This window comes from Agelaius phoeniceus, chromosome 10, assembly GCF_051311805.1.
Source record: "Agelaius phoeniceus isolate bAgePho1 chromosome 10, bAgePho1.hap1, whole genome shotgun sequence".
Taxonomy (NCBI): Eukaryota; Metazoa; Chordata; class Aves; order Passeriformes; family Icteridae; genus Agelaius; species Agelaius phoeniceus.
In genome coordinates, this window is record NC_135274.1 from 17,450,246 (window position 1) to 17,478,003 (window position 27,758).

At 47.3% G+C, this 27,758-nt stretch overlaps 2 protein-coding genes across 3 annotated transcripts; both read left to right on the forward strand.

Annotated features, from left to right (window-relative positions):
• The first annotated feature begins 1,428 nt into the window (after positions 1–1,428).
• Positions 1,429–6,579, forward strand: DYNLT2B (dynein light chain Tctex-type 2B). Its single transcript, XM_054639414.2, has 5 exons — positions 1,429–1,587; positions 2,023–2,156; positions 3,754–3,823; positions 5,442–5,505; positions 6,127–6,579. Exons 1-5 carry the CDS (start codon positions 1,511–1,513, stop codon positions 6,172–6,174), a joined length of 393 nt encoding a protein of 130 aa, XP_054495389.1. The 5' UTR covers positions 1,429–1,510; the 3' UTR covers positions 6,175–6,579.
• Positions 6,580–7,548: 969 nt separating this feature from the next.
• On the forward strand, positions 7,549–27,747 carry PCYT1A (phosphate cytidylyltransferase 1A, choline). Of its 2 annotated transcripts, none has more exons than XM_054639735.2 (9): positions 7,549–7,704; positions 14,338–14,478; positions 17,236–17,335; positions 19,465–19,581; positions 21,525–21,676; positions 22,475–22,553; positions 23,252–23,394; positions 24,430–24,618; positions 25,204–27,747. In XM_054639735.2, the coding sequence occupies exons 2-9, from the start codon at positions 14,362–14,364 to the stop codon at positions 25,408–25,410; spliced, it is 1,104 nt and encodes a 367-aa protein (XP_054495710.1). In that variant the 5' UTR covers positions 7,549–7,704; positions 14,338–14,361; the 3' UTR covers positions 25,411–27,747. The 2 variants fall into 2 exon arrangements, with proteins under 2 accessions (XP_054495710.1, XP_054495712.1); XM_054639737.2 differs by lacking the exon at positions 7,549–7,704 and adding an exon at positions 10,253–10,274.
• Positions 27,748–27,758: the final 11 nt, after the last annotated feature.

Below are 27,758 nucleotides of genomic sequence, written 5' to 3' on the forward strand. Positions count from 1 at the left end.
TGTTTCCACTCGGAGCTGGGTGAGGCACACAGGGACCTTTCTCAGCCGTGTCATCCGCTGCACGTGGGAAGCACAATCGATTGCAAAGATCACTGCTTCGAGATAACCTGAAGAGGAAACAGAATGTCAGCTTCTCAGCAGGGGCTGCAGCACATGCAGCCTTCCCTGTGACACACACCAGCTATGGGCAGGGAAAAGGGCACAAGGGGTAGGCCTTTATGTAGGTAGAATTTTAGGCCTTTATGGAGGATTTAAGAAGTTGCTGGAGGAAAGAAGCAAGGCTGGGATCTCCTCCCTGATGTCTGGGATGTGTTGTACAGAGGCAGGAAGGGAGCCTCCAAGCCCTGGCCAAGGCTGAGTGCCGGGGCTGTGGCTGCTGGCTGGCTTGGGGCAGAAGGGGGGCACCAGGGAAGCACCCAGTGAGGCCAGGCTGTCTTACCCCACTCTCTCCCCATCATACCTCCAGCCACAGCCCAGGCAGCAACCTCTTCAAACCCTTTACTTACAGAATCACAGAATGAATCAGGCTGGGGAAGACCTCTGAGATTGTCACATCCAACCTATGACTCAACACCACCATGACAACTACAGCATGGCATCAAGTACCACATCCAGTCTTTCCTTAAACACCTCCAGGGACAGTGACTCCACCACCTTCCTAGGCAGTCCATTCCCATATTAATCACCCTTTCTATGATGAAGAAATTCCTCCTAATGTCCAACCTAAACCTCCCCTGGAACAGCTGTGCCATCTCATCCCGTTGCTGGTTGTTTGGGAGAAGGGGCTGACCTTCGCCTGGCTGCACCCTCCTTTCAGGGAATTGTAGGGAGGGATAAGGTCTCTCCTGAGCCTCCTCTTCTCCAGACTAAACACCCCCAGCTCCCTCAGCTGCTCCTCACAAGATATGTGCTCCAGACCTTCCCCAGCTCCACTGCCCTTCTCTAGACTTGCTCCAGCACCTCAGCATCTTCTACAAGCCATTGCAAAATTTTACAATTATTACAGTTAATAAAATAGCCTGCAATTATTTAACACTTATTTACCAACTACTTAATTTAACAAGTCTTATTGCAAAAAAAAACCTTTTCTTTCTCTTTCTTTCTTTTTCTTTTCTTTCTTTCTTTTTTTCTTTCTTTCTTTCTTTCTTTCTTTCTTTCTTTCTTTCTTTCTTTCTTTCTTTCTTTCTTTCTTTCTTTCTTTCTTTCTTTCTTTCTTTCTTTCTTTCTTTCTTTCTCTTCTTTTTCTTTTTCTTCTTTTTCTTTATATCTTTTTCCTTTCTTTTTTTTCTTTTTTTTCTCTTTTTCTTTTTCTTTTTCTTTTTCTTTTTCTTTTTCTATTTTTATTTTTATTTTTATTTTTATTTTTTTCTTTTCCAGTACAAAATGTCACCCCAGGCTGCAGGGACACACACCAAGCCCAGGCAGCCGTGCCCGGGCGGCGCCGCGCGGCGGAAGCGGCGGCGGAAGCGCCGCGGTTGTCCCGGTAACCAACGCCGGGGCCTGCGGGGCCATGGGCGAGCTGGGCCCGGACGAGGGGGCCGAGAGGGCCGAGAACACGTACAGCCTGCGGCCCAGCCTCCAGCACCGGTGAGGCCGCCGGGGAAAGAGGGGCCAGCACGATGGGGAGCTTTGGATTGGGGCGGGTGGGCCCCGGTGGGAATGTGGAGCTGCGGTGGGAATGGCGGGAGGGCGTCCCTGGGCGTGAGGTAGAGCGGGTGTGGGGAATGGGGAGCACCGAGGGCTTGGGGGGCACCGGGCTCCCACACCAGCTTTACACCCACTCGAGTGGGGGGTGCTGCTGGAGGGGCAACTTCCAGTGCGGCTGGTTTCACCCCTGTTGATAGGTGTTTGGCTTTTGGCAATATCTCCATTTTAGTGGAGCTTTTTTCCATCTATCATTTTTCTCTAATACATGAAAGCTGTATTTTCCCAGGAGTGGCATTGCGTGTGTTTCTACACATTGTGTGTGAAGTTTTCCACTTTTTTTTTTTTTACTACAATTTTTTTTTTTTGCCATGATAGATTTAAGTCCTCCACAGTAAAAGAATGCATCCGTGCGATACTGAAGGAGAAGCTGACCGATGTACAGTACAAACCAGAAGAAATGCCTGAGCTTACAAAGTCTTTATCAGACACAATAAAAGACAGACTGAAAGGTAAGGAGGTCTGCTGGGGATGTAATTTCTTTTCTTGCCATGTCCTCTCCCTTTTGACATGACCCCTCTTTCTTCCTTTTTTCTTGAAATGTATTCCTTCCCTGTTGACTGACTCGAGTCTGCTGGTATGAAGCAGACTGCCCTATATATGTGCATTCCTTGCCTGCAGAACTGGAGATCTAATTCAAGCAGACAAGATTTGTTTTCGTATAACTTGGCCGGTGTGTGATGTCAAACTTGGAGGGTCTGCAGGGGGAAAGCAGCTGCATTAGAGAGAAGAAAGAAGTGATGTTTCATTGCTTTTTGATTCCATAAACAGAACCATTCCTGCTCTTGTCCTGCTGTGAGTTAGATCAGAGCTGGAATAGCAGTGGAGATCAGAACAAGGCTCAGGGGGCACAGGGAACAGGGAGAGAGGAGCAGTCAGCCCAGGAGGGGTGTGACTACAGCCTCACAGCTCTGGAAAAAGGTTGTGCTGCTGCACAGGATGCCCTCCAGCATTTTCGAGTTCAAGAAGAAAAGTGCAGGCACCAGCAGGTGTTTCCTGAGTTTTGTGCTGGAATAAGTATGTGGATGTGTGTGCTGCCACGGACATTTTCTCCCCGTTCTTCCTGGGGACACGCTGGTGCTCCACCTGCTGGGCTGGCCTGCCGCGGTGGCACAGCCGCGCGTTCAGCCTCGGCAGGAGCCGTGCATTTGTGCTTCTCCCAGAATCACACATCTGCTTCAAAGCCAGCAGCAGCGGCTGTAGTCCCTGCACGTGTTCACGCTGAGCTCCTCTACACAGGGCTTGGCTTCAGTAATGTGTAACCACAGTGGCAGCAGCCTGAAGCTAGGCTGGCCCGGGGTGGCCACTCTTATCAGCTGGCATCTCTGATAAGCATTGACGTGTTGGATGTTAGCAGAGCCAGCCTGCTGTGTTCAGTCCTCCAGTGGAAACAGGGTGCTGGAGTCGTCCCGGGACACTGCTTTGTTGAAGACAGGCATTGGGATCTATATTTGATTTCAAACATGCTTGTTCTGATTTGGCTTCTGGAACATTGCCATGGCCTGATTAGATCTGGCCTGTGCCCCAGAGGTACTTTTTACTTTTTACTGTTGTGAAACAATAGCATATCTCTGAAGACACAAAAATAACACAGCTATTATGTGGCCTTTTATACCACTCAGGAGCAAAGGAAACACCTGTGTGGCAGAAGAATCTCACAATACCTTTGCATCAAACAGTTTTAAAATAAGACAGTTTTTTTCAAATTGCATTTTGTCCACCAGCAGCCTTGTTTGTGTTTTTTCCATGTGGCCAAGTTGTCAAAGAAGAATGCTGACCCACAGTGCATCTGCTCAGGGGTGTCCAGTGCCTTAAGATGCATCTCCTGATGGATGCCAACTACTCTGTTCACTCTTCAACTCCAGCAAAACCATGGTACTCCATACTGGGAAAATGGAGCTTTGAAAGGCAGTCTGTCCACTTGGGTACTTGCATAGGCTTGTACAGCCACTTGCTTTGTAGCCAGAAATCTTTAGCTTTCAGGGTTGTGTCTTGGGCTCATCTTTTTAAAAAGTTATTGCTCTCACTATTATTTTTTTCTCTTTCCAGAGGAGGGATTTGACAGGTACAAGATGGTGGTGCAGGTTGTCATTGGAGAGCAGAGAGGAGAAGGAGTGAAGTAAGTTTTGCATCTTCTATTTGTATTTCTAGCATGTTTTCTGGGTTTAGGTGTAGTTTTTTCCTTTGGAAGCTGCTTCCAACTTCCCTTGCTACAAAGATCTGTCTGCAGATGATGAAGTGTAAATCACTTTCTTTTCCCTTTTAGTGGCAACTTGAGTGCTTAGGTTGAGATTGGTTGAATTAGCCAGTGATAATTGGCTCTATAGTGGTTCTTAGCAAGCTGAAATGCTGAAAATCATTTTTGAGGAGTGTGGTAGAAGCATTTTGTGTTGTATTCATGATGAATTAGGGTACACCCCTCATCCATTCCTAAGGCCCCGCTAGAGCACAAAAGCCATGGTAACTCACTTCTGTCTACAGCCAGAAAGCTTCCATAAGCACTTCATTTACATTTTTCAGAAGTTTCAATTTCTATAATCCCACTGCAATACTGCCATGGGAACCAAGCCTAGATTCCCATGTGGGTGCTGAGCACTTGCAGTCAGCTCCAGATGCCTGCAGTCAGATGAAAGAATTCCTCTTGGCTGCAATAGTGGGCTGTAGCTTTCCATTACTCGTGGGTAGGGAGAAGACAAAAGGAAGCAGCTCACAGGCTTATACGCTTTATCTGCTGGGCTTATCTTTATTATTGTGCCTGGTACTCCAGCAGAAGATAAGTGCAGCAGAGCTGTAATCAGATCTGCTGCCTCCCTGTTCTGGAGGTCAGAGAGGAGTACCTGTACCTGCTGCTCAGGCTTTTGTCAGGAATGTCTGTCTGCAGGCAGGCTGCTCCACAAGCACTGTGCCAGGGTGAACAGTTCAGTGTTCAGGTGGTCTGATCAGAAATTTGAAGTCCAGCCACACAGGCTGACAGAGCAGTTGAAATTTTCCAGTTTGCAACAGACAAGAGGCAATATTGAAACACAATCACTGACATCCTTAATGCAAAATACACCTTAGTACAGTCATTCATACATGATGGGACTGTGTCCCAAAAGGAATCCTGTCAGCTGAGGCTCACGGGGGCAGGCAGGGAGTGGGAGCCTTGCAGCAGAGAAAAGGGAATGTCAATGCCTTTAGACAAGGCAGCAGCAAGATCTCCCATGCAATATCCTGTTATGGTCTGGTTGTTTGTGCTCAGGATAGGGCTTGGGTGTAGAAGTCCATCAGGATAGTCAGGGAGCAGAGAGTATAGATATGAAAAGACTTGAAGAGGTCGTGGTCTCATGGTATCTGCCAAGGAATACGATAACTCCCTATAAATAACTTGGGAGTATGTGCCATGAGGGTGCAGGAGGTGAAGGACAAGAACAAATAAGATAAATTAGCCCCTGATATGCATAGGCCAGAAGTCAAAGATTCTTAAGCACCACAGCAATGAGATCTCTAGCCCTGCTGCACAGGGAAGGTGGCAGGGTTGAGAGCTGATGAGTTTGAAAGTGGAGCACATACAGAGGGGATTACAGCATGTGGTAGAATTCAGCAGTAGAAAACTAGGCTTGGGATTCAGGAGCATACTTCCCAATGCCATTACCTTTAAAGCAAGCTCAGTTTTGTTTTCAAGGGAAGTATCTGTGATCACTTAGGTCATTACACATGAACTCTGGGTAATGTCCCTGTCTGGCTCCTTTGTCTAGCATGGCTGCACGATGTTTCTGGGACGCTGACACTGACAGCTGTGCTCACGACGTGTTCATGAACGTAAGTATGGGCTGGATTCTCATGGGAAGTGCAAGGCTACTTGCTTTTGTATGAGAGGCAGAGTGACCTTAAATATGGAGCAGAAAAGAAACAACTGCTAGAAGGAAGGAATCAAGATTATTGAAACAGCCTGTTTTACATCCTTGTTGACAAAACATACTTAACTATAACAGCCAACATAGTAAAAGTTCTCCCCTGAGTAGGTGACACAGTACAGTACAAAAGTCATTGTAGTCACACCATTTACTGGTGGGGAGAGAAAGCACAAGAGACAGAGTCTTTTCTTACATACTTTGCTGAACTGCAGTCATGGAGCATGGCTGAAATCCAGGACTGAGCCAAAGTCAAGGTTTTACTTTATTATTATTTTATTTTAAACTGACACCTAGATACCTGTGTGTGTGTGGATGGATGAAATTGAGGTGCTTCTGGCATTCAGATGCACTCACCTGGGTTGCACCACAAGTGAGGTGAATAAGAAACTTAAATAAAAGACAGAAAATTGCTATATATTACCATACAGTTATGATCTGGTCTAAATGTTCCCTGATGTTTGCCTGTTCCACTAGAATAAAAAAAGCTTGCCTTGACTAACACAGAGCCTTTCTCTCTTTTCCCCAGGACAGTCTGTTTTGTGTGGTGGCTGCATTTGGCTGCTTCTACTACTGAAGGTGACAAACATTGCACAGAAGGATGGACGTTGGGGAGAATGCTTTGGAGTATTTTATTTTTAAATACAAAAACATCATATTCTTCCTTTAGTACATAATACAATTAACTGCTCTACGAAGCACGTCCTACACCTGTGCTACACACTACAACATTCCCACTTCCTTGTGGATATTTATATAGCTTTAAACACAATATTAATATTATTATTATTATGTCCTTTATTTAAATGGCCCTTTGTTTTTTATATAGTGCTGGTTTTGTCCTAAAAGTATATTGCCAATAGCCATTGCTTCTAAGGCAAACTGAACTTTTGTCTCGAAAGGGTTCTGTTACTTTTATTTTTATTTCTATGAAATTAATGAAATATTTATAAGAAAAAACATAATAAATCTATGTATTTAATATTTCTTCTCTTGTGGCATTCTCTTCCACTCTACAAGATGCACTATCCTGGATAGCTTGTCTGCATTTCTTAGGTGAGCATTTTTACAATTCTTTGTAAATTAATCTGATTCTGGTTATCCAGATTTGTTCCTATGACTCCCACAACAATTGGGCTATGAATCCCAGCTGTGTCACATGAGATGGTATTAATTGATGGAAAGTCGAGGTATTTAGGACATTAGGTCAGGCCAGCAGCCCACACACCCCGTGACTGCCAGAACTCCTCCCTGCAGTAAGTGCTCCTTGGTTTGGTGCAATTTGGCACCCGTGGATGCTGTGAGTGATCACTGCTCCTCAGGCTCTTCAGCAGATACTGCAGTGATTTCCCAATCTCTCTATAATTGTTTCAGAATATGAGGGTGGATGTTTGGAGACCAAGGGATGGTGTTTCACCTGGAGAAAGATTGAGCCACTGCTAAAGCACTGCACATCGGTGTGGACAAGCAGGGCAGCTCCCTCCTTCCAGAACCTCCGGAATTTACACCGGATTCATCCATACACTGGATGAACGGAGAAAAGACTTCATCAGTCTCCTCTCCTCACGGCAGGAAGCAGAGGGGCAGACACTGATCTCTTCTCTGGGGTGACCAGTGACAGGACCCAAGGAAATGGCCTGAAGCTGTGTCCTGGGGGTTTAGGTTGGGTATCTGGAAAAGGTTCCTTCCACAGAGGGTGTTTGGGCACTGACCAGCCTCCCCAGGGAAGTGGTTATGGCACCAAGCCTGGCAGAGCTCAAGAAGCGTTTGGATAAGGCTCTCAGGCTCCTGGTGTGACTCTTGGAGATGGTGCTGTGTAGGGCCAGGAGTTGAACTCGATGATTCTCGTGGGTCTCTTCCAGCTCGGGATATTCTGTGACGCGCAGAGCCGCGGGGCAGGACCGTCGCGAGCCGGAACGGAGGTTCCAGGCGCGGATTCCCGGGACGCGCCTTCCCCACGACGGGCCGGTCCCTTCCCGTGGTTCCGGGCGGACACGCAGCGGCTCCGCCCGCGCCCCGCTGGCGTCGGCGGGAGCGGGGCGGGGCCGGGAGCGGCGGCGGGGCCGGACTCACCGTGCTGGGCTGCGGAGCGGCGGCGGCGGCGCTGGTACGGGGGCGTCCGGCGGGAGCGGGGGGCTGTCACCGAGGGGGCTGGCGGTGCAGGGCACGGGGAGCGGAGCGGAGGCTGTGGAGTGCGGTTAGACCGGCGGCACATGAGGGCATCGCTCGCTCCCCCTGCGGAGCCGCTCAGGGGTCCCGCCCGGGCCCCTCTCCCGGCGTGGTGCCCGGGGCACGGGCAGGGGGCTCCGGGCAGTGCTGGCCGGTCGGGACGTGGCTTTGGGCGAGAGGGCAGTGTCGGCTGGGGTGGTCGTGATGCGCTGCGTCCCTTTTGTGGGGTCTTGGGCAGAGGCCGGGGCTCGGGCGTGATCCTCCGGGATGGCAGGACTGGCAGCCGAGAGAAGATAGAGGCGGATCAGTGGGAAACTTCTGTAGTGCACCCTCAGCGCCTGGAGCGCGGGGGCTCCGAGGGACATCCCCCAGCCAGGGGACACAGTCAGGGCCTAGGGAGGACAGTGACGAGGTGGCCCTGGCTGCAGCGGAGCAAGGTGTGACCCAGCTGCTGCGTAGGCACACATCCTCTCTAACCCTCTTTTTGTGTCCTCCGGAGTCCTGGCTGCACTGATTAATGGTTTTGTAATGGGACTTAAAGTCCTCAGGAATTCCGAGAGCTGTGATGCTCCTCTGTAGTCCTCACTCGCTGTGGAGGGAAGTGCAGGATGCTGCAGGTGGCCTTCTCTCGGTCCCCACCCTGTGATGCTGGCAGGACCCTGGCAAAGGCTGAGTTGTCAGAAACAAGTAATGCTGGGTTTCCATCTGCAGGACCCCAGGCTCTGAGGACAGCCGCTGTATTTGGTTTTGAAATTCAGATGACAAATACCCACGCATTATTTACCAAACAAGTTTGCCGTATATACACAATTATTAAAATTACTGATTTTGAAGTTTTTCGCTGTGAAGTCTGGGTTATAACACTCTTGAAATCACTGTACCAAGAGCCACAAACAGTAACTGTTGCAGTAAGGAATTGGTGTTGGTGTGTAAACCTGCTAAAGGAGGTTTACACCTCCAGTCTCAAGAAGCTCTGTTGCTAATCCCTAGAAACAAAACAGTGCAGAAGTCGGATCAGAATAGCCACCTATTCTCACACTTTATTGTCCCTGACAGTATTTTTTCTGGTATTCTGTAATGAGTAAACCCTGTTTCTGCTGCTTCACTCACCCAGCAGGGGCTGTCGCATGTCGAGACTCAGTGCCTGGAGGTTATGGTATACCCAGAAGGGCTGTGAATTCACAGAGGTCCTGACAGCATTTTCTGTTTTTTTATGTGTATTACTTAGCAACACTATCTAGGTGATTGCACAGAACTGTTTTCAGCTGTGGTTAGGTAGAGTTATCTTCAGCCATTTGGGACTTTGTTGGAGAGAAGCAGCATCTTTCCCTCAATTGCGGGACATGGGTACCAGAGCTTTTGCTTGAGAGAATATCAGCCTGCCTGGACCAGTAGGGGATGCAAGGCCTGGGGGTATTGCAAGCAGGTATAGCAAAGGTGAGGATGCTGTTGGACTGATGTGTGGCACTGGCTGGACAGGAATCCCTTTTATATGTTCCTGTGGCTTTTAACACACTGTGGGACAGCTGCTTTTGTTGATCTTGATCCAAAGTAGCTGAAGCAGCCTGTGTTTTACAAGTGGACAGGACTGTGCCAGATCCTGCAGTAACCTTTTTAAGGGGCTCAAGGACTGACCATGCAGGTAGAGCAGATGCTGACTGTGGGGAGCGTTGCAGTCTGTCTGGAGGTGAGCAGGCTGGGTCATAGCCAGCAGCACTCTGTTCCCAGGCAGGTGCTCTGAGTCTGGAGAATGGGACAGAGCTGGGCCTGGCAGGCCTGGGCTGGGCATGAAGTTGCCTTGGAGACTGGGCAAGTTTTTTAAGCGCTGGCAGAAGAAAGATCCATGATGAGTCTTCTGTCATTAACCTCTCCCAGGTCTCTGTGTCTCCACAGATCTCCATGGGGATACACACCAACCAGTAAGGTTAATTGGAGACTGGGTGTTGCACATGAGGGAGAACGGGGAAAAGGATTCTCTTCACTCTATGGTCAAGGAATGTGGAGTTGCTTTGGTACTTCATAGCCTAGCAAAGGACCTATCTGAAGTGACAGGACTTCTGCCTTTTCCCTGAGGCTCTTGCTTACATGCTGTCCGTGTGTCAAGGCAATTCTCTGCAGACAGCTGGCAGAGTGCAAAGTTTAGTAGTGTTGCCTGCAGATGAGTCAGCAGAAGAGAAATATCTTGTTCCTGTGAAGTGCAATGATCTTGTAGGCAAAGCAGCACATGACAGTCACATCTGACTGTGCCAACGCCTCCCAGGTTCAGAGGGACGATAGGACAGCCTTGGAGCAGGCGGGGCCACCCAGGGAGCTGTGGGTGTCTCAGGTCCAGCTGCCAGTCTTGTGCTTTGGATCCCTGGTGGGAACTGCAGCAGCCTTGGGCTGGAGCATTTACTGAGTTGTTGCAGCAGGCTCATTTTCAGTTTAAGTAGCAGCATTTATTTTGCTTCACAGGTAAATCTGCAAGTGAAAAGCAGCAGAAGCGGCAGAAGAAATCCTGCTACTGATGTAGGTTTGCAGTTAATATTCTCCAAGAAGTTTTTCAGGACATTTAAAAAAAAGGCAGATGGGCCAGGTCCTCATGCCATCAGTGTGCTTAGGGTGTAGAAAGAACTGACCTGCTTCTCCAGTGTAGTGTGATGCTGGAGTTCTCTGACACCACCAAGACTGAAAAATGGCAGCACTGTCCATAAAGATGCAGACAGTGAGGTAAAGCTTTGGCTAAGCAGGAAGATTTGCTGGGTCTATTCTGACCTCTTCCACGTGCCAGAGGTGTCAACTTTGGTGTTGTGGTTAAATTCCAGCTCTGATGATGGTGTAGTTAACTGACACCAAGGTAGAAGTTTTAAATTCCTTCCCTGCCTATATTTTGTTTTCCTTTCTAGTAATCAATGCTTGTCCTCTTACCCCTCCCTGAAGTGGCTGTGTTTCAGTGGGATCAGTGATTCCCTGACAGGAAAAGCAACTCTTTCCCCATCTGGCAGTCAATTGCTCCTTGCAGAGCCCGTGCAGGGGTCTCTCTCTCGATGAGTTAGCTGGCAGGTGATGCAAGGCTCTTCTTTGATACAGGATACACCAAAGAAATATTTAAGAAGAAAGCCCTGAGTGTTTTATAAAGCAGTGCAGGGATTGTGATATGCCCGTGGCTTTTCCGAACGGGGCACTTCCAGCTTTGCTCCTTTGGAGCAGTATCTCATATTCAGCCATGAACTCAATAATGCAGGAGGGTGACACCTTAAAATAGAACAATATTAATATTTTACAGCAAGGCTCTTTCTTCTGGTTATGCTTGGTTTCTATCTTGGAGTGTTCAGAATGAGCTTTGAGAATTATCTTCTCTTTCCTCTTCCCCATCTGCTGCAAATGTAATTAATTTTAGAACAGGCAGTGTTTTATGCATTTGGAGAAGCAAAGCCATGTCCTCATGTGTTAAACTCAGCTACAGATGCTGGATCCCACTGTTGATAAATAATTGTTTGGGATGCTATTTTAGTCACTTAGGTCAAAATGAAGCATTCTAAGATTAGTAGGTTTATTGCAGTAAGGTGTGGTGTATTCCTTGTTTTTTGTGAAGCCAAGCCTGGTGGTGGGAGGACTTCCCAGAAAGGAGGACTTCCCTCTGTCCTTCCACAGGACAGAGGTTTTAAAGTTCTGAATAGTGGTAAAATTATTGTTTCATTTCTGTGTTAATTTGAGTAATTAACAGAGCTGTGTCACTCATGAGGTGTCTGGACTCTGCAGAGGCTACTTCAGCAACATCTCACCTGTCAGATCAGAGCAGACAGAGCATATTTATCCCACCCTTGAAGCTGGTTTCTCACTTGGTACATAGGGTACAGCTGCTGCTGTGTGGCTGATGCTGTCTCACCACTGCTGCTGATTTAATGCACAGCAAATAATAGAATCTGTCAAGTTGGAATCCATTCACTTAAGCTGTTTTTTGCCATCGTTTAACTGACTATGTATACCCTGAGAAATGGAAAAGTTAGGGGGTAGATGGTTGGGTGTGGGAGGAGCTGGAAGAAGCTGTTGGAGTTTTCTCCTGAGCTGGGACAGTGCTGCCCTGTACTGTAACCTGCAGTTCTTTGCCTGGCCATGAGATCTGCACCCAGCAGCAAGGGGCTGCTGACAATTGAGCAGAGACTGTACTTGTGAGCAGTGAAGTGTGGTTGCTCTGATGGGGGAAGACCTTCACCTGGTTGTATGTGGGGCTGCCGTGCCTGTGCTTCAGCACCAAAGCCTCTGCGTTTGATGTTTTGCTGGGCAGTGGTTCAGAATGTCTGCATTCAGCACATTAACAGACCTTTTAATTCTCTCCCAAGGGAAGGAAAGAAAGTGGTCAGAGATCAACAGGTGGCTTGAAGCACAGTGAAATTGTTTTAACCACATAACAAGAAAATCGGTTGCTGTTTCCCCCCAGTGTTTCCATGAATTCTGGGGTTACTTGAACCAGAGACAGATATTTGCTGCTTTTTTTGAACTTCATGGTTTCTGTTAGGACCAGGGTGGTAAATGACTGACGCAGAGTGTGCTTGCAAGATGACACCTTGCAAAATGCAAGAATGACTCGTGTCATACTCTGTGTTTTCACAGAGGCACTCTGGAAGCTGCTGCATTTATAGCACGGATCTCACCTGAAAGTCAAATGCTTGCTTAAATATTTGAAGACTTGGACCTGAGGGTTCCAAACTTTTTTGCCTGAGGTTATGTTTGCACTCTCCCATATGTTTGTTCTCAGGAAATAGTAATTTAATTACTGGAATGGGGGAACCGGCAAGCTTGACTCACAGTGAGTGCTGGATGGCTCACACAGTTCTGGAATGTCCTTGTGACTGCTCTTCACTGTCACTTTTATCTCCTCCACAATATTTTTTTGGCTCCCCACTGACCTAAGATTCTCTTTCCCTATTTTAGTACATTGTGGTAGGTCTAGCAGAGCAGCCAGGGATACTTATATGTATGTAGCCCCAAACCAGTTCAGCTGTGTCTGACTCTAAAACTGCCCATAAGGTATCATCATGCTGATGCTCAGTGGGGAGGGAGAGATATTTGCATCTCGTCAAACTGCATTTGACTTGTTACTTTGGAGCATTCCTTAACCTTGAGTCATGTGTGCTTGAGTAAGTCCAATCACTAAATCTGCTATTTAGCAGCTCTTTCACAAAACACACCCTTCTTGGCTGCCAAACAGCAGAGCTTTGCCAGTGGCCCTTTGAGGGCAGTTACAGCTCCTCACGTAGCTCATCCCAAGCAGAACACTCAGCAGAGCCCCTCTACTGCTGGAAAGGATGGTATTCAGAGGGGCATCTGCTCTTTGTCACACCTTGCACTTGCCCCACCTAACATTCCAGCACACCCACTGCATGTGGGTGGGGAGACCTTTCTAATTCCACACCACTCTCATTATTAGGGAGTTGGAGCACGCACCTTAGGATCGTTAAGGGTCGTTGCTGGGTGGAGGGGGTCATGATGCTCTCCAGGCCAGAAGTGCCACGTGCTGCACTGGAGAGGTGCACACTTCAAGCCAACAAGAGAGATAATGCTGTTTTTTAGTTTTTGCAAATCTGGCACCCATTTCTAACTCCTGCAGCAGCTGGAAAGGGAATATTCACTGCTATGCCTTCCTATAAATCCCTATTTTTGATTCAGCTGTGTGAAGTAGGAGTTGCTAATACTCCAGGCCCTTCTGCAAAGGTACAGTGACTCCAGCCCAAAGCACAGATAACTTGCTTCTTTATAACTGTCACCATTTCTATCCCAAATTGGTGGTATGTCTGTCTGTTCATCAGAGAAGCAGCTCAGCTGAACCACCATTAATTGCAAGCTAGTACATAAAGTGCCAGAAGTGTGGCCTAATGTGGTGTCAGCAGCTGCTTCACCATCTGCTGAGTCACCACTGCGGTGGGGACAAAGGACAAGAGGGGAACACGGTGGCAGCTGTCCCAAGGTGGGCTGTCCCCACTGGGGAGCTGCAGCTTGGTCTTACACAAACAGCAAAGCAAACAGCCAGCCTGTTTAAAGTCATTTAAGTTACGAGCCCTTCCCTTGCCTTTATCCTTCTGCATAGACCTTCCTTCCTCTCTTCAGGACTGTACAGGGAAGAGAAGGAAGAAGGACTGTACACTGCACACCCACCAGCTGCCCTTGGGGGTGTAAAGGGTAAAGAATCCAAATGAGAGCTGGACGAGGGCTGAATGTGAACTGGGCATGCCATAACCCTTAGGTTGCCTTTTATATGCGAAAATAGCATTATTAACCTCGTAGTAATGATTTATAATTTGCATTGTAACTCTTGTTTCAGTGTCTCTCCAGCCAGCTGACTGCTGCACGCTTCTCTCTGCAGAACAGCTCTGAGTTGCATTAAATGATTCAGTATTCCCACCAGGCACTGTTTGTCAAGCCTTGGCAGCTGATGCCAAATACAACTGGCTAAGCCCCTTGTGAGGTGGCTGTGTCTTTGCACTGACCTTCTGTGCACTGTACTTGCTGTTGACTGATTCTGTTTTGGAAGAACTGAGAAATATCTCTTTTCTTTTTTTTTCTTTTTTCCCTCTCCTTCATTTTGTTCCAGTTCTTTCTGGACGTGCTTGGCAAGATGGAGCCGCCGACCTCGTCCAGGCTGAATTCCCGAAAGAGAAGAAAAGATGGATCAGGCCCTAATGGGGCAACAGAGCTGGATGGAATCCCTCCAAAAATGTCCCGACGCTCACTTGTAAGTAAGCAGAGATAAGAATTTTGGGAGCCTGTGAGATGAGGACACTGAGCTGTAACAGCAAGAAGGTAGAGGTGGTGGTTTATCTGTGGACAGAGAAAACAAGGCAGGGGGCAAGGGATAAGAAGCAAATGATAGTAGCTCTCCTTCTTGCAAATCCAGTTTGGAATCTTCCCTTGTTCATACTAATAACATACTTACAACATGGGCTTAAATTAGGTCTGAGGCAAGCATTGCTAAGCTGCTTTTGTGGTGTGTCCAGCTTGTCACTTAAGCTGAGCCAAAGAGGCATGCATTTAGATAGCCATAGAGAAGCAGGCATTTCTCACAGGTGGATTTTAAGTGACCCACTGGGAGGGAGAAATACTCAGGAGAAGTACATAACAGCTGCAGGAGGGTCTGAAGCCTGTAAGCACCCCCAGAAGTGATCTGTTGAATCCATGCTCTGACACATGGGGGAGATCACTGTTCATTTGATTTTCTTGGTCTGGAGAGGGACCACATTTGTGTTGCTGGTACTTTGGGAGTGCCCAGAAAGAAAACCACCACAAACAACCAAAAGGATTTCTTTTCTAGGTCATCCTTGGGATGGCTTTAACTAGCTAAAGCCAGCGGGATCTTTTCTGAAGGGGGTATGAATGATCCAGTTAATGCTACTGACAAGGGCTGTCTTTAACTTGTCCTTGCCACAAGATTGTGACAATTGGCTTTTTATAGTTCTTCTCTGCCCTCTTCCTGGAGCTGTCCTGTGCATCACATGTGCTCTAGTTGTTCTTTTCTTATCTCTGTCAAAAGCCAGCTACCATCCCTGCCACATCATACCAGGGTCATGGTCCTTGGCAAAATGTGGTGATGTGTTGCAATCTTCCTCCTCGATGACAACATTTTGCTCTTCAGGAGGGCTTCAGCCCTGTCACAGGGCATTGACAGTGGTGATGAAGTAAGAGCAGCACCAGCAGTGAGAACTGGGGAGGCAGGCACTAGGAATGGAGGCTTGAGCTGTTGTGTGACTTATCCCACAGAACATTTATGTCCTTCACTGTTGCCAAAACCCACCCTGTCCCTCTTAAAGATCTCATGTATTTCAGTAAGGAAAGAGAAGTGTGCAGGTTATTTATTATTCTGTGGGAGTCACTTGCTCTTCAAGTTGCTATCTGTCCTGTGTTAGAAATAAAACATTGGCAAACAGCACAAGACAAGTAATATCCAGCCACTTTCTAAGCTTCCTCCCTGTTTTTTAGCCACAGGGCAAATACAGTTAGTTCTCCTGGTGAAAGATTTATTTTTTTCTTCTTTTTGCAAAAGTTTTATTTATTATAGCAAGAGTAATAGTGTTGCCTAACTGTGAGATTACCTTGAAGCCTTTTCCACTCCCAACTAAGCAGCTGTTGGCAGAATGTTCCCCTGAAGCAGCAGGGCTCAGCAGCAGATGGTGGTAACAAACCTGCTGACACATAAGCCTGTTGTATTGTGCACATCAGGTTGGGTTTTGACCCTCACTGGCCCTGCAGGGGAAGGGCAAGATTCTGGCAGGACCTTTTGAGGACATGTCTCTGTGATAATTTTGATAGGGCTTTTTTGTGTTTTTATTCCTTACTTCAACTAAACTGCCAAGAATCTGGTTTTATAGGGAAGTCATAGACTTAATGGCAGTGAGAGAGGAGAGACCTGCAGGCCTTATCTGACAGTAAGGATCCTGGTAGAGGAGGTGCTGTGTGAAATGCGGAGCACTTGGTAACTTAAAGGAGATGTTCAGCAGTAGCAGCTTGTTTGACTTTCAGTGGTTGTTTCAGTGGTCAGTGGTTGTTTTCCTGTGCATTTCACTATAAGCACTCTAATAAGGATTGGCACTGGCCAGAATAGCAGCAGTTTTTCTGGTTGCAGTGCTGCTGGACTCTGCCAGGATTCTGCAGTGGGACAGGAAGCCAGAGAGGAAACTGCAGATTAGCCTTTTCAGCTTGAAGGTATTATTGTAATGATTTGCAAGCTTGTTTCCTAGTGTTCTGACTCTGGAACAAGATGTCCATTGCAGCCCTACACCTTCCAGCTAGAAGGAAAGTCAGCTGTTTGTTTTGTAATGGGAAGGGCAGATGTTTCATTTCTATTCAGAGCAGACCAGAAATGATGGCTGCACTTCAGCTGTTGGTTAAATGTACTGCTGTTGTCACGCTAGCAGGCTGGAGGGGTTTTCTTGCAGCAGTTGGAGTTATTCTGACACAGATCAAGATCAGTCTCTCACTTCTATGGCTCAGAAAGGGTGACAACACACACATGCTCTCAGAGTTAGTGCTGCATTGGTATTGCTCTTCTGCTTGTTCATATACTCAAATAGAGGAGCTGTTACAGTTTGTACATCACAGCACAAACACTCAGGCACAGCAGAGTGATGGTCTTGCCAGAGTGGGCACAGCTGGAGCTGTGACAGTAACATTTGAAGCTTGGCTTGTGCTGCTGTGAGCTGCTGTTTGTCAGAAATCTGAGTTTACCAGCTGCAGCTCGGACCCTCTGATTTTCTTGCTCCAGTAGAAATACTGTTTACTAAACTCTACTTTTCTCTCTCTCTTCTTCTCTAAACTCAGGCTAATCAGCCTGCAAGGCTGTTTTGAGGTTTTACACTAATTATTCTTTTAGTACACGTGTCTGAATTATGCAGAGGCAGTGAGTCACCTGGTGACTGGGACACTGTGATGGCAGTGCTGCCACTACAAACTGCCCTCACTTTTGCACTCTCTCAGTGAAACTCTCCTGGCTGTTTAGGGACTGCGGGAGCCGGCTCCGTTCTCAGATGAGGTGGAGATCGACTACAGCAAGCCGTACGTCAGAGTGACCTATGAAGAAGCCATGAGAGGGACCCCTTGTAAGTAAGAACACAGACTGGAAGGGGATTGTATAAATGGGATATCTCTGAGACCAAACCAACCTTGTGTGTTTGACCAGGTTTACAGCCAATGACAAAGTGAGTGCTATGGTGATTAGATAAGTGTTTCCATGGGAAATTTGGCCTGTCAGTACACCTGAAATTCAGGTTTATATGTGTGAGGAGATACAGATATTTGTTTTAAACTCTAGCTGAGCCACTGACAGCCATAGAACTCTACACTTTCTGTACTACTTTGTCCGAGATAGCTTAAGTTAAGCACTTTAAAAGTCATATTTTTTAAAAGTCATATTTTCTGAAACTTGAAACTGGCAAGTAAAACCAATTTATATCCTTGTCCAGAATGTCCCATTCTATTCTAGCCTGGATTTGAATTAAAGTCAGTGTCATTAAACACCACAGGCCAGCCCCTCAATAAGAATGTGTCCTTTTATTCTCTAAACCAGGCTGGGAGAAACACTGTTCTCTTTGCAAGTCCACAGAGGACACAGAGGCACAGCTGACTCCTGAAGGCCCTCTCCTGCCAAACAGTGTGCAGACAGTGCTGTCTTACCTGGGCTCTCTGTTGTGGCTACAGAGGCAATAAAAATGCTGCACTTCTATCTACCCGACTGCTGAGAGATGAACCAGCTCTGACTGAGACCTGGCTGTGGTTTCCTGTCAGACTTTCTGAAAATCCAGTGTATTTCACAGTCTGCATTAATTTCCCAGCTGAAAATCTCCAGAGTCTGCACAGAGGTCTCTGATTCAGCAGTGGTGGCTCTCCTGCCTGCTGAGACTAAAACACAGTGCACACTTCCTTGTTGCTGTTTGTGTCTGTGCTCAGGAGCTGTAGCTGCTGCAGGTACAGAGGAAAGATAAGGATGTCCCAGCCACTTTCCAGAATGTGAATGAATATTCATAAAGGTCTGCTGGGACCAGTCCTCTTCTGGCATACAGAAAGCTTTTGCAGTCACAGATCTCCTTGGCTCTTCAGAGTCTTCTGGAATCTTCAGATTGAGGTCTTGGAACCACTAAAATTATTGTAAGAGGCTGTCCTCAAACTGACTCCTCTGCTTAGCTTGAACTTAACAACCCTGACCTTTGCATCAACTCCTCTTCTTGCTGCCTCCCAGTCTCTGTCTCTGGTATTTCCAGGGCTCTGCTCAGACCTGTGGGGTCTCAGCTTCCTGTTGGGTCTTCTCTCTGCCCTCTCTCCACTGCAGCTTTGCTGTGCCTGTGCTCACCACTCCTCTGAGTCTGTCTGTCTGAACTGAGCCAAGAGAGCAGCAGGCTGTTCCCAAGTGTGTCACAGACAAAGACTTTGGCCTTTGATTATCAGCAGCAAGAGGGCTGTGGTCCTGTGTGGTCCCAAGATCAGAAACCTCCCACTATTACATGGCAGTGCTAGACTATCTCACTTTACCTCTGTGCTCCCCTCAAAGAACTGACCTACAATTTCCCCTGGCAGAGGTGGCCTGAGGGAAGTTTCATTCATCATCATCATCATCATCATTATTATTATTATTATTATTATTATTATTATTATTATTATCTATGGGTTTAGCTGATAATGCCGGTGATTCAGCAGAATTGTGTCTGCTTTTCTTTGAGTAGTTCAGCTGTGTTTTTGAATAAAGCCACACACTGCATGTTCCTGGGGAAGCTGATGCTGCTGGTCCCTCAACCAGACTGTGGCAGCAGACTGCAGAGAGGGATCCTGTAAAGGTCCTGAGATGCCATCCTAGCAGGCACCTGATTTGGGCCAGTTCCCCTCTGGTATCTCACTGTTGTGCAAAAAGTTAATTCTGCATTTGGATTTCCATAGAAGGGAAATGTTCATGGTTTGCTTTTCCCTTGATCACTCCTTCACCTTGTTTGGGTGATATATGGTAGGCTTTCAGCCTGCCTTTACATGTGGCTGTATTTCAGCTCTGTGCTCAGATGCATTTGTTTCCACATGGGAAGGCAGAGAGCCAGGCATTTATCTTCACAGTTCTGTCCTGATTATGGTTCTGCATTCTGTAACACCTTCATGACTTTCAGAAGGTCCTCAAATGTGAGTATGAGCAGCAGCTGCTTCTCCAGGAAGGCATATTCACAACTGTGTCTCTGTTCCTTTGGCACAGTGGATCGCCCTGTCAGAGTTTATGCTGATGGAATATTTGACTTGTTCCACTCTGGACATGCCCGGGCCTTGATGCAAGCAAAGAACCTCTTCCCAAACACATACCTCATTGTTGGAGGTAAGGAGTGACCTTGTTGACTTTGGCTGTTGCAGGAGTACAGTTTAGCTCTGTCTCTGGTTATGCATACTGGGGTTTTGTCTTTGTGGCCTTAGTGACTCTCACTGCAGACACTTGTCCCAAATGTTGCTAGAGTCTTATTGCAAAACTTGGAGGGCTGGATATATCTGCAGAAAGATATCCTGCACCAAATGAGTACTTACGGAAAAGATTTTTGATTGTGTTGTTTTAATTTGACCTCTCTATTCTGTGACAGGTACAGGTGAGTTGCACATCTCAGTATCAAAATATATTAGGAATAGTTGAGCATCTACTTTTGACTCATAAATGAGACAGCTAAAGTATGAGTCCCTCCCATGGCTGCTTTGTTCACCTGTATTGCCCTGCAAGTCACTCCCCAGCTCCAGTTTCCTGCTGGAGACTGCTGAGTGTCAAACAGATCCCAGTGGGAGCATGGAGATCACAGTGGTTTCTTGGGCATATGCTTGGACACCTGGAAATCAGTTAGGCCTTCCTTTTCAAAACAGAAGTTCCCATTTTGTCTGTTGGGTCATAAGTCTTTAGATGGTGCCAGGAATATCCTGCTGAGTGCCTGAAGGGATCTAGCAGAGGTGTTTCAGCCAGGTTCCTTCAAGCATGTAACAGGAAAAAAGAGACCCCTTTTCTGGCTGCCACAGTGCATGGGCCTCTGCCCAGGCAGTGCCTCTGCTCGTCCCTCCACCCACACTGAGGACACATCAGGCTGTGCATGTTGTCTGTCAGGAGCTGACCCCTGGTCAGGCTGCATAATGATGCTGAAGTATGAGAACTGAAAATACCTTTAATGAGTTTTCTCAACTCCCATTGTCTTCGTGAAGCAAAATGAAATTCTGACCCTGCCATAGAATGATTATAACTTTCTTGAGTGTTTGTTTCCTTATCACAGTTCCAGTCATTGCTGAGAGCATTCTAACAGTGGTGTGCCTGCACTTCTGTGCTACAGTAGTGTCTGGAAGGGGAAGGGAGGGAGGAGAGCTGAAACAGTTGCTCCAACCTAAAAACTGCCCTGAGCTTAGAAATCTTAAAGGCTGAAAGACATCCCCATTTACATATACACTACAACAAACAGGAAAATCACTTCAGGTCAAACTATTGACATGTTAAAGTAGCAAGGAGTGTAACTGACTGTTCTGTGCCTCTGGGAGACTGGTGGGGAGAAGGGCAATGAACTTGCACCAGGACTGAGACAAGAGGCCACATCCCAGGAGAACATTAGCTCCAAGCAGGGAACAGTCTCCCCCAGTCTTTATCATCTGTTTGTCTAGAACGTATAAATAATCCAATACCAGTGAGACTGGTAATGCCTTGTTTACTTTTGAGTCTGATAATCAAATAGAACTCCTTCCTCAGTATCTTACATTGCAGATTATGAAGAGTTGTTAATTTACTTTCTCATAGAACACAATAATTAAGCTTGATTTCCTGTGAACTCCCCCTTTGTTTTAACATAAACTTTCCAAGAACTAGACTGTGGTATGGCATTTTATAAATCAAAAGTTCAGGCAATAAGTTTTTTCACATTCCAGCCTGAGACATCCATTGCTTTAAACATAGATTTCTGAGCAGCAGGGCCCCCAGGTGCCATTTCTTATAGAGAGTGGTCTTCTGTGTTAGCTGGTTTTCTTGATAAGTGTTGAAAGCTCTGGAGACTTTAAAGGCTTGGGGTGTGTGGGTCCCCAGCTTGGGCAGAAATTGTCCAAGCAGCCTGCCCAGAATTGCTCAGGAGTTTAGTGCCCTGCAGCGCTCCCTGTTCCTGGTGTTTTGTGGCTGGAAGAGCTGGGTTTGAAACACCAGCCTCTGTCAGCTGCTGGCATTGTCAGGTTCAGCACAGTGTGGGCAAGGTCCTTTTACTGTAAATCATTTGGGTAAGTGCCTCAGACTGTGTTCTCTGCCTGTTTCTGCAGTCTGCAGCGATGAGCTGACCCACAACTTCAAGGGTTTCACGGTAATGAACGAAAACGAGCGCTACGATGCTGTGCAGCACTGTCGCTATGTGGACGAGGTGGTGAGAAATGCACCCTGGACCCTCACACCCGAGTTCCTGGCAGAGCACAGGGTAATCTGTGACATCTGATCTCTTTGGAATTTCGATTAGCCTCTCTCTCTGTTTATAGCAAGAATTCATCTTTGGGGGTGACCTCTGCTTGAGCAAACTGTTTCTGTTGAAGCTCCTTAAAGATAGAATGAACTGGGTTATGGGAATTGAGTGGGTTTCTTGGGAGTGTAGAAGCATTTGCTGAGCTGGTATGTAATGTTACATTAATGCAGAGATTGTGACATAAGGAAAAAGGTTCTCGCTATTTCAGGAGAGGTTGATGCTGGTTACAGATAGGTGTGAAATGCAGTAGAGAGAGGAATACATGCATTTGAAGTGATTTCTGGGTGGTGTCTGGTCCAATTCCCTGCTTATAGCAGGAGCAGCTTAGATATACATCAGCCTCCTTGCCACAGGAGACCAGACAAGCTGTCTTGAAAGCCTTTTATCAGCTGGTGAGATAAAGTGAAAGGAATCTCTAAACATCTGTTGAACAGCTTTGGGAGGTGAAGGAGTCTCCAGGGAAGCTTGCTTAGTTTACCGTTGTTGTCGTTAACAAGCCATTTCTCTGTGGAGCTTAAAGCAGCTGTGTCCCTATTCCCAGCCTTTTCTTTCCTCTCTGTCGTGTGCTTACAATTCACAGGCAATTGCCACTGAGCACTTGGGACTGCTCTGTGTTGTGTTGTAACAGAGGAAACGTCCTGCTGTTCTCTCTCATACCCCTGAGTGGAGGTGTTGAGCCGAAAGTTACCATCTTTCAACAGCAGCAGGAGATCTGCACGTTCCAGATAAAATGTTGACTTGATTTTTAATTTTCAGATCGACTTTGTTGCACATGATGACATCCCCTACTCTTCTGCTGGCAGTGATGATGTCTATAAGCATATAAAAGAAGCAGGTGGGTCCCCCTCAAATTCTCCAGGGCTTCTTATCAAAAATCCTCTGTAGTTTCTCTTGTACTCTTATAATACGAGATTATGCCACTCTGATCTGCCCAGGAGACTGTGGTGGCAGGAAGAAGCAGCTCTGGGCCCTGCTTCATAACACTAGGGCTGTTCTGTGTCCCAGCCCAAGCATGGCCCAGTATTAATTCCTAATTTCACTCTAGTTATTTTGATTGAATTAACAGCAACCTCTTGAAAACATATTACAGTTTGGCTTAGAGATTTTCCATGTGCCAAATGAAGAGTCTTGTGAACTTAGCAGAGGGACACCTCTAGCTGTTTGCTGTTAAATTCACTGGGGATGCTGCTTTTTTATATCTATCCAAACTCAGCCATCAGAGTGTTATATTTCCATCTGTTGAAATCTTGTCCTGTCCTTGTCCCCACACTATTCTGTATGCAGTCAATATTTAAACCAGCTAAAGTAAAGACATTTTCATTAGAATTCCTGTTATTTTGACAGGGTTTTGACATATTTTGGTCTTACTTAGGCATCCCAGAAAGGATGGCTCTGGTATTGTACATTTAAGGACAAAGATGTGAGAGCAGTTAGCAAATCTTGACAAGAGAAGTTGTTTCTTGACAGAGGTGGCAGCAGCTTTTTGCCCTGTGTTTTGCTCAAGCTGTCCTGGGTGCTTTTCCCCAACTTTAGGCATGTTTGCACCAACCCAGAGGACCGAGGGCATCTCCACATCCGACATCATCACGCGCATCGTGCGGGACTACGACGTCTACGCCCGGCGGAACCTGCAGCGGGGCTACACGGCCAAGGAGCTCAATGTCAGCTTCATAAACGTGAGTTGAAGTGGGTCTCACCCACACTGCAGGAGCCAGAACCTTGCTGAGTGTGAAGGGAGTCTTGTCTAGTGATAGCACAGTCCTGCCATGTGCCAGTGAAAGGCCTGTCTGCAGAGCTAAGCGTTGGCACCAAACCAGTGCCCCTTGGAGTAAAAATTAGACTTCCACCCCTGAAATCGCCTCAGGGACCCACTCAGAGGAACTGGGGGGTTGCTAATGCTGCTGTCTTGTCAGAGATGTCTTGATGAAGTCTTACCTATTGAAAGAGCTGGAGAGAGGGTGTGTGGCAAAATGTACGTTTTTCTTGAATGAAGAGTGAGTTGTTCTTGACAGGAGCTGCTGTCTCATCTCTCTCCTCTTCCCCTAGCCACCTCCTTAGGGTAGAGTCATTTGTTAGGACAAAATCTGATGCTGTTCCCACTGTACTGTTCCCTTCCTGGAGCTGCAGGAGCAGCAGTGCTTGGGTAGGACAGAAGGATATGCCCTGATCCTCTTCTGTGCAGCTCTAGCCCTCTGAAAGAGTACATGCCAGAAGACATTTTTGATGTTGGAAGTAAAGTCGTAAACATTTTTTTTTTATCGCTCAGATACTGTGCCTGTGAACAGCAATGAAACAGGAGAGGTAACGGCTGCCTGGCCTCTCTTTGGCACATAACTCTGCCTCTGTTTAAAAACACCCAGCAGAAAGACTGGTGCTGTTGTGATATGCAGAGACCTACAGCAAGTCACTCGAATCTAATCTCTATGCTGTATAAATATTTCCCTCTTCAATGCACTCCTATTAGATAGTGCTTATCTCTGGCTTTAGTCTTGCTTTGTGTACTGTGCCAGTGCCTGCCACAGAGGGTCTCACAGCCCCACCGTGTCTGCCATGTAGTCTAGGAAAGAAGTATCATAGAAGTGAAGGAGGAGTGTCACCAGGCTAATGGAGATGCCGAGTCTCAAGCAGCAGTTCAGTGTAGTAACACAGAGCAGAGATGGCCTCCACTCAAATCTGGTGAGCTGTATTCTGATCCACCTCTCTCTCTGCAGGAGAAAAAATACCACCTCCAGGAACGTGTGGATAAGGTGAAAAAGAGAGTGAAGGATGTAGAGGAGAAGTCAAAGGAATTTGTCCAGAAAGTGGAAGAGAAGAGTATTGATCTCATTCAGAAGTGGGAAGAGAAATCCCGGGAGTTCATCGGCAATTTCCTGGAGATGTTTGGCCCAGAAGGTGCACTGGTAAGGAGCTGCTATGGGAAAAGGGGAAAGGGAATTTTGGAGACATTAACAGACAATGTGGGGCTTCTACAGAGTCTGCAGAGGAAAGGTTTGGCTTTTGTTGCAGTGCTTAGTGTTCTGCCAGTCTCCAGACAAGTTGTCCCAGGCTTGGGCAGCCTGTTTTCAGGGAGTACTCACCATTGCCAACGAGATAATGCCAGTTACATTGTAGAGTGAAAATATTCCCCTGTCCCACGAGCTGGCCTGTAAACTCCAGTTTGTACCCTGCTGACCACTGAGCTGCCAAGAGGATGGTGGCCACTTTGTCATTGGCCTAAGATGAGTCTGAAGCTAGTTGTTTATGCCAGGCTTTCCTGCACTGTTGGGTGAATACCACAGGTATTTCATGTTAGAAGTGCTTGAAAACAATTGGTGATGACACTGTGTGCAGTTTCCAAAGCCCAGAGTGATGCTGGGGCTTTTTCTGCTCTTAAATAGCATGATGTTCTGAAGGGGCACGACTCAAAATGCTGCACAGGCTGTAAGTAGTGTCCATGTCCATGAGTATGTAACCCATGCTAACAGTCCTCCTGCTTCCCTCTCCAGAAACACATGCTGAAGGAGGGCAAGGGCCGGATGCTGCAGGCCATCAGCCCAAAGCAGAGTCCCAGCAGCAGCCCCACACACGACCGTTCCCCATCTCCCTCCTTCCGCTGGCCCTTTTCCACCAAGACTCCTCCTTCCTCCCCTGCCAACCGCTCCAGGAACGAGTCTGCAGTCACCTATGACATCAGTGAGGATGAAGAGGATTAACCTACCTGCCAGGATTTGCTGCGGGCCGCTAATTGCTGAATCCTAAGTCCAGACCCACTGGGGAACTCTAAACGAGCAAGAGAGCCATAGGAACAGGGCTGATGGCTGAGCACAGGGCCTTGGAGGCACCCGTTGCTCATAGCAAGGGCTGCTACCTGGAAGCACATTCAAACCTCCTCTCCCTTCTCCCCAAATCCCCTTTTTATTGTTTACGTTCTAGCGGTTTCCAGGGTGAAGATGGTTTTTATATTTTAAGAAAATATTTGTTAAAAGGGCAAGGAATAGCACTCAAGCGTGGCTTTTGTTTTGGTTTCTTTTCCCTTGTTAAACCTCCAAGCAAGAGAGAGAGTGGGAAGACCCATCTGTCTCTTCTTTCCTTCAGCTCCTCTGTCTTATCCCCCCCACCCCCAGGCAGTATCTGTGCCACTGCCAAACGAAAGACCCTTCAGTTCCTCAACCAGCATGACCTCGAGAGCATGCACAAAGCAGTGGTGTAATGAGGCTTCTAGGAAATAGAGACATCCCTGCTGGGCTGGAGCTGACAGGAATCTCTCCAGCAGACCCTGTAGTGCTCACATGCCTCTTAACTGAGCTTCCCAGTGTGTTGCAGTGAGGACGTGCTGGGCAGGGGTACCAGCTTGGCACGCAGGAGTTACACCTGGGGAGGACTTGCAGCACTGTAGAGTGGCACACCCCTTAAAGTGCACAACATTCACAGCTCCAAACTGTAGAGGGGCTGCAGGGGAAAGGCCTTTCCAGCTAATCTTAACAAGACTGCTAAATCCTGAGCTAAAATTGAGCCCTCAGTTGCTGTTGGAGAGAAGAGAAGAGAATGAATCTTTGCTTCAGGGCATTTGCTGTTGTACATTTCCTTGGGTGTGAGAGCCCAGGTAGGAAATGAATGTGTCTAGTCTTTTGAGAAGTTCCTTGTTCCAGTCTGTGGTGAGTTACACATTTTAGTGTCTGTCCAAACGGTCCCTCAGCACCATGCTCTGTGTGTGTTTGTCTGTGTTTCAGTTGCTGTGCTGTAGGGGCTGGAGGAGTCCTTCACACTGGTGCCATGAAGTCGCTGCTCTAAGGGCAAAGCAGCCAGTTTGCTGCTGCTGCTGTCAGTGTGTGCAGCTGGACAGATGAAGGGCCCCAGTTCTGTGTGACAGTTACCTGGCTTGTGCAGTACATGCACAAATCCATGCCTGCTCACTCTGCTCCATGAGGCAGGATGGAAGGAGCATCAGAGAGTGCTGCAGCTTTTTAAGGTTATTTAAATGCAATGCTTGTGTGAGTCCATGGTCCAAGTTGTGCCTGCTGTTGTGTCTGTGATACACACTAAGCTTTGTGGCCTGTGGCTCCCCAAGGGGACTTGCCCTCCTCATGGCTGAGCAGAGCAGATCCAGCACCCTGTCCTGCAGCCAGCACTGGAGAAACTAGCCTTGCTGTCATGTAGCTGTGGAGCTTTTCTGCCAGGGTTTGCCTCTGATACCCACTGTCTCTGGGTGGAGCTGCTGGGCTGAGTTGCCTGTATCCTGTGGTGCTGTGAACAGAGGAGAGCTCAGAGCCCTGTCAGCAGTGCTGCTGGGAGGTCTCCAGAGCAGGATGTGAGGCTTGGGGAGAGCACGTGCAAGGAAGAAACTCGTCAAGTGCTGCCACAAGCTCTGCACACTGTGATGCTTCCAGAGCATGTGGTGGCCCTGGGGTAGGAACAGGCTGCAGCTTCTTTCCAGCTTCTGTCTTGATGGTCTTTTGTCACACTGCCCAAAGTGCTTGACAGAGGTTGTGTGCTTCTCTTGAAGCCAGAACCAGTATGGGAAAGGGTATTTTGGGGATCACTAATCTGCCACTTGGACCTCTTTCAGCAGGGATATGCACAACTGTGGGAGCATGGCTGGCTGCCGTGGATTTTAAACTGTAAGGAGCAAATAACAGTCACGTGGTAGAAGCCAGTTGTTAATCCTCTGGTTTATGGGTGGTAGAACAATTCCTTTGTATCACTCACACTGTCTCTTCCCTCATTTTCCCTTCCTCACCTTTTCGTCAGTATGGGTGTTGCGGTTGCTTCCCTGAGCCAGATCACAAAGGCCAGGCTGCTTTAGAGCCTTACTACTGTTTTAAACACAAGTTATGCAACAGTGTTCTGTAAGTTTGGGTATCCATAATGTTCTGGATTGTGGCTTGTTGTGCAGAGACCTTAGCAAGCTTGGTCTCTTTGCAAATTCTGGGGTGCTTGGTAAGAAGCCAGCCATGGTTTTACATGTAGCTTGGAATAACAGAGCTGTTTCTTGTAACCAATAATCTCTGCTTCCTCCTTGCACTGAAATTAAATTGGACACTGAAATCCCAGTCTAGCCCTT

What these genes read in the sequence shown, in the direction of transcription:
- DYNLT2B (XM_054639414.2), top strand. Translation starts at nt 1,511, where the DNA reads ATGGGCGAGCTGGGCCCGGACGAGGGGGCCGAGAGGGCCGAGAACACG. An exon ending in AATAAAAGACAGACTGAAAG is followed by an intron (nt 2,157 to 3,753) that starts GTAAGGAGGTCT and finishes TTCTCTTTCCAG; the next exon opens with AGGAGGGATTTGACAGGTAC. An exon ending in CTCACGACGTGTTCATGAAC is followed by an intron (nt 5,506 to 6,126) that starts GTAAGTATGGGC and finishes TCTTTTCCCCAG; the next exon opens with GACAGTCTGTTTTGTGTGGT.
- PCYT1A (XM_054639735.2), top strand. Translation starts at nt 14,362, where the DNA reads ATGGAGCCGCCGACCTCGTCCAGGCTGAATTCCCGAAAGAGAAGAAAA. An exon ending in CACATACCTCATTGTTGGAG is followed by an intron (nt 19,582 to 21,524) that starts GTAAGGAGTGAC and finishes CTGTTTCTGCAG; the next exon opens with TCTGCAGCGATGAGCTGACC. An exon ending in AGTTCCTGGCAGAGCACAGG is followed by an intron (nt 21,677 to 22,474) that starts GTAATCTGTGAC and finishes TTTAATTTTCAG; the next exon opens with ATCGACTTTGTTGCACATGA.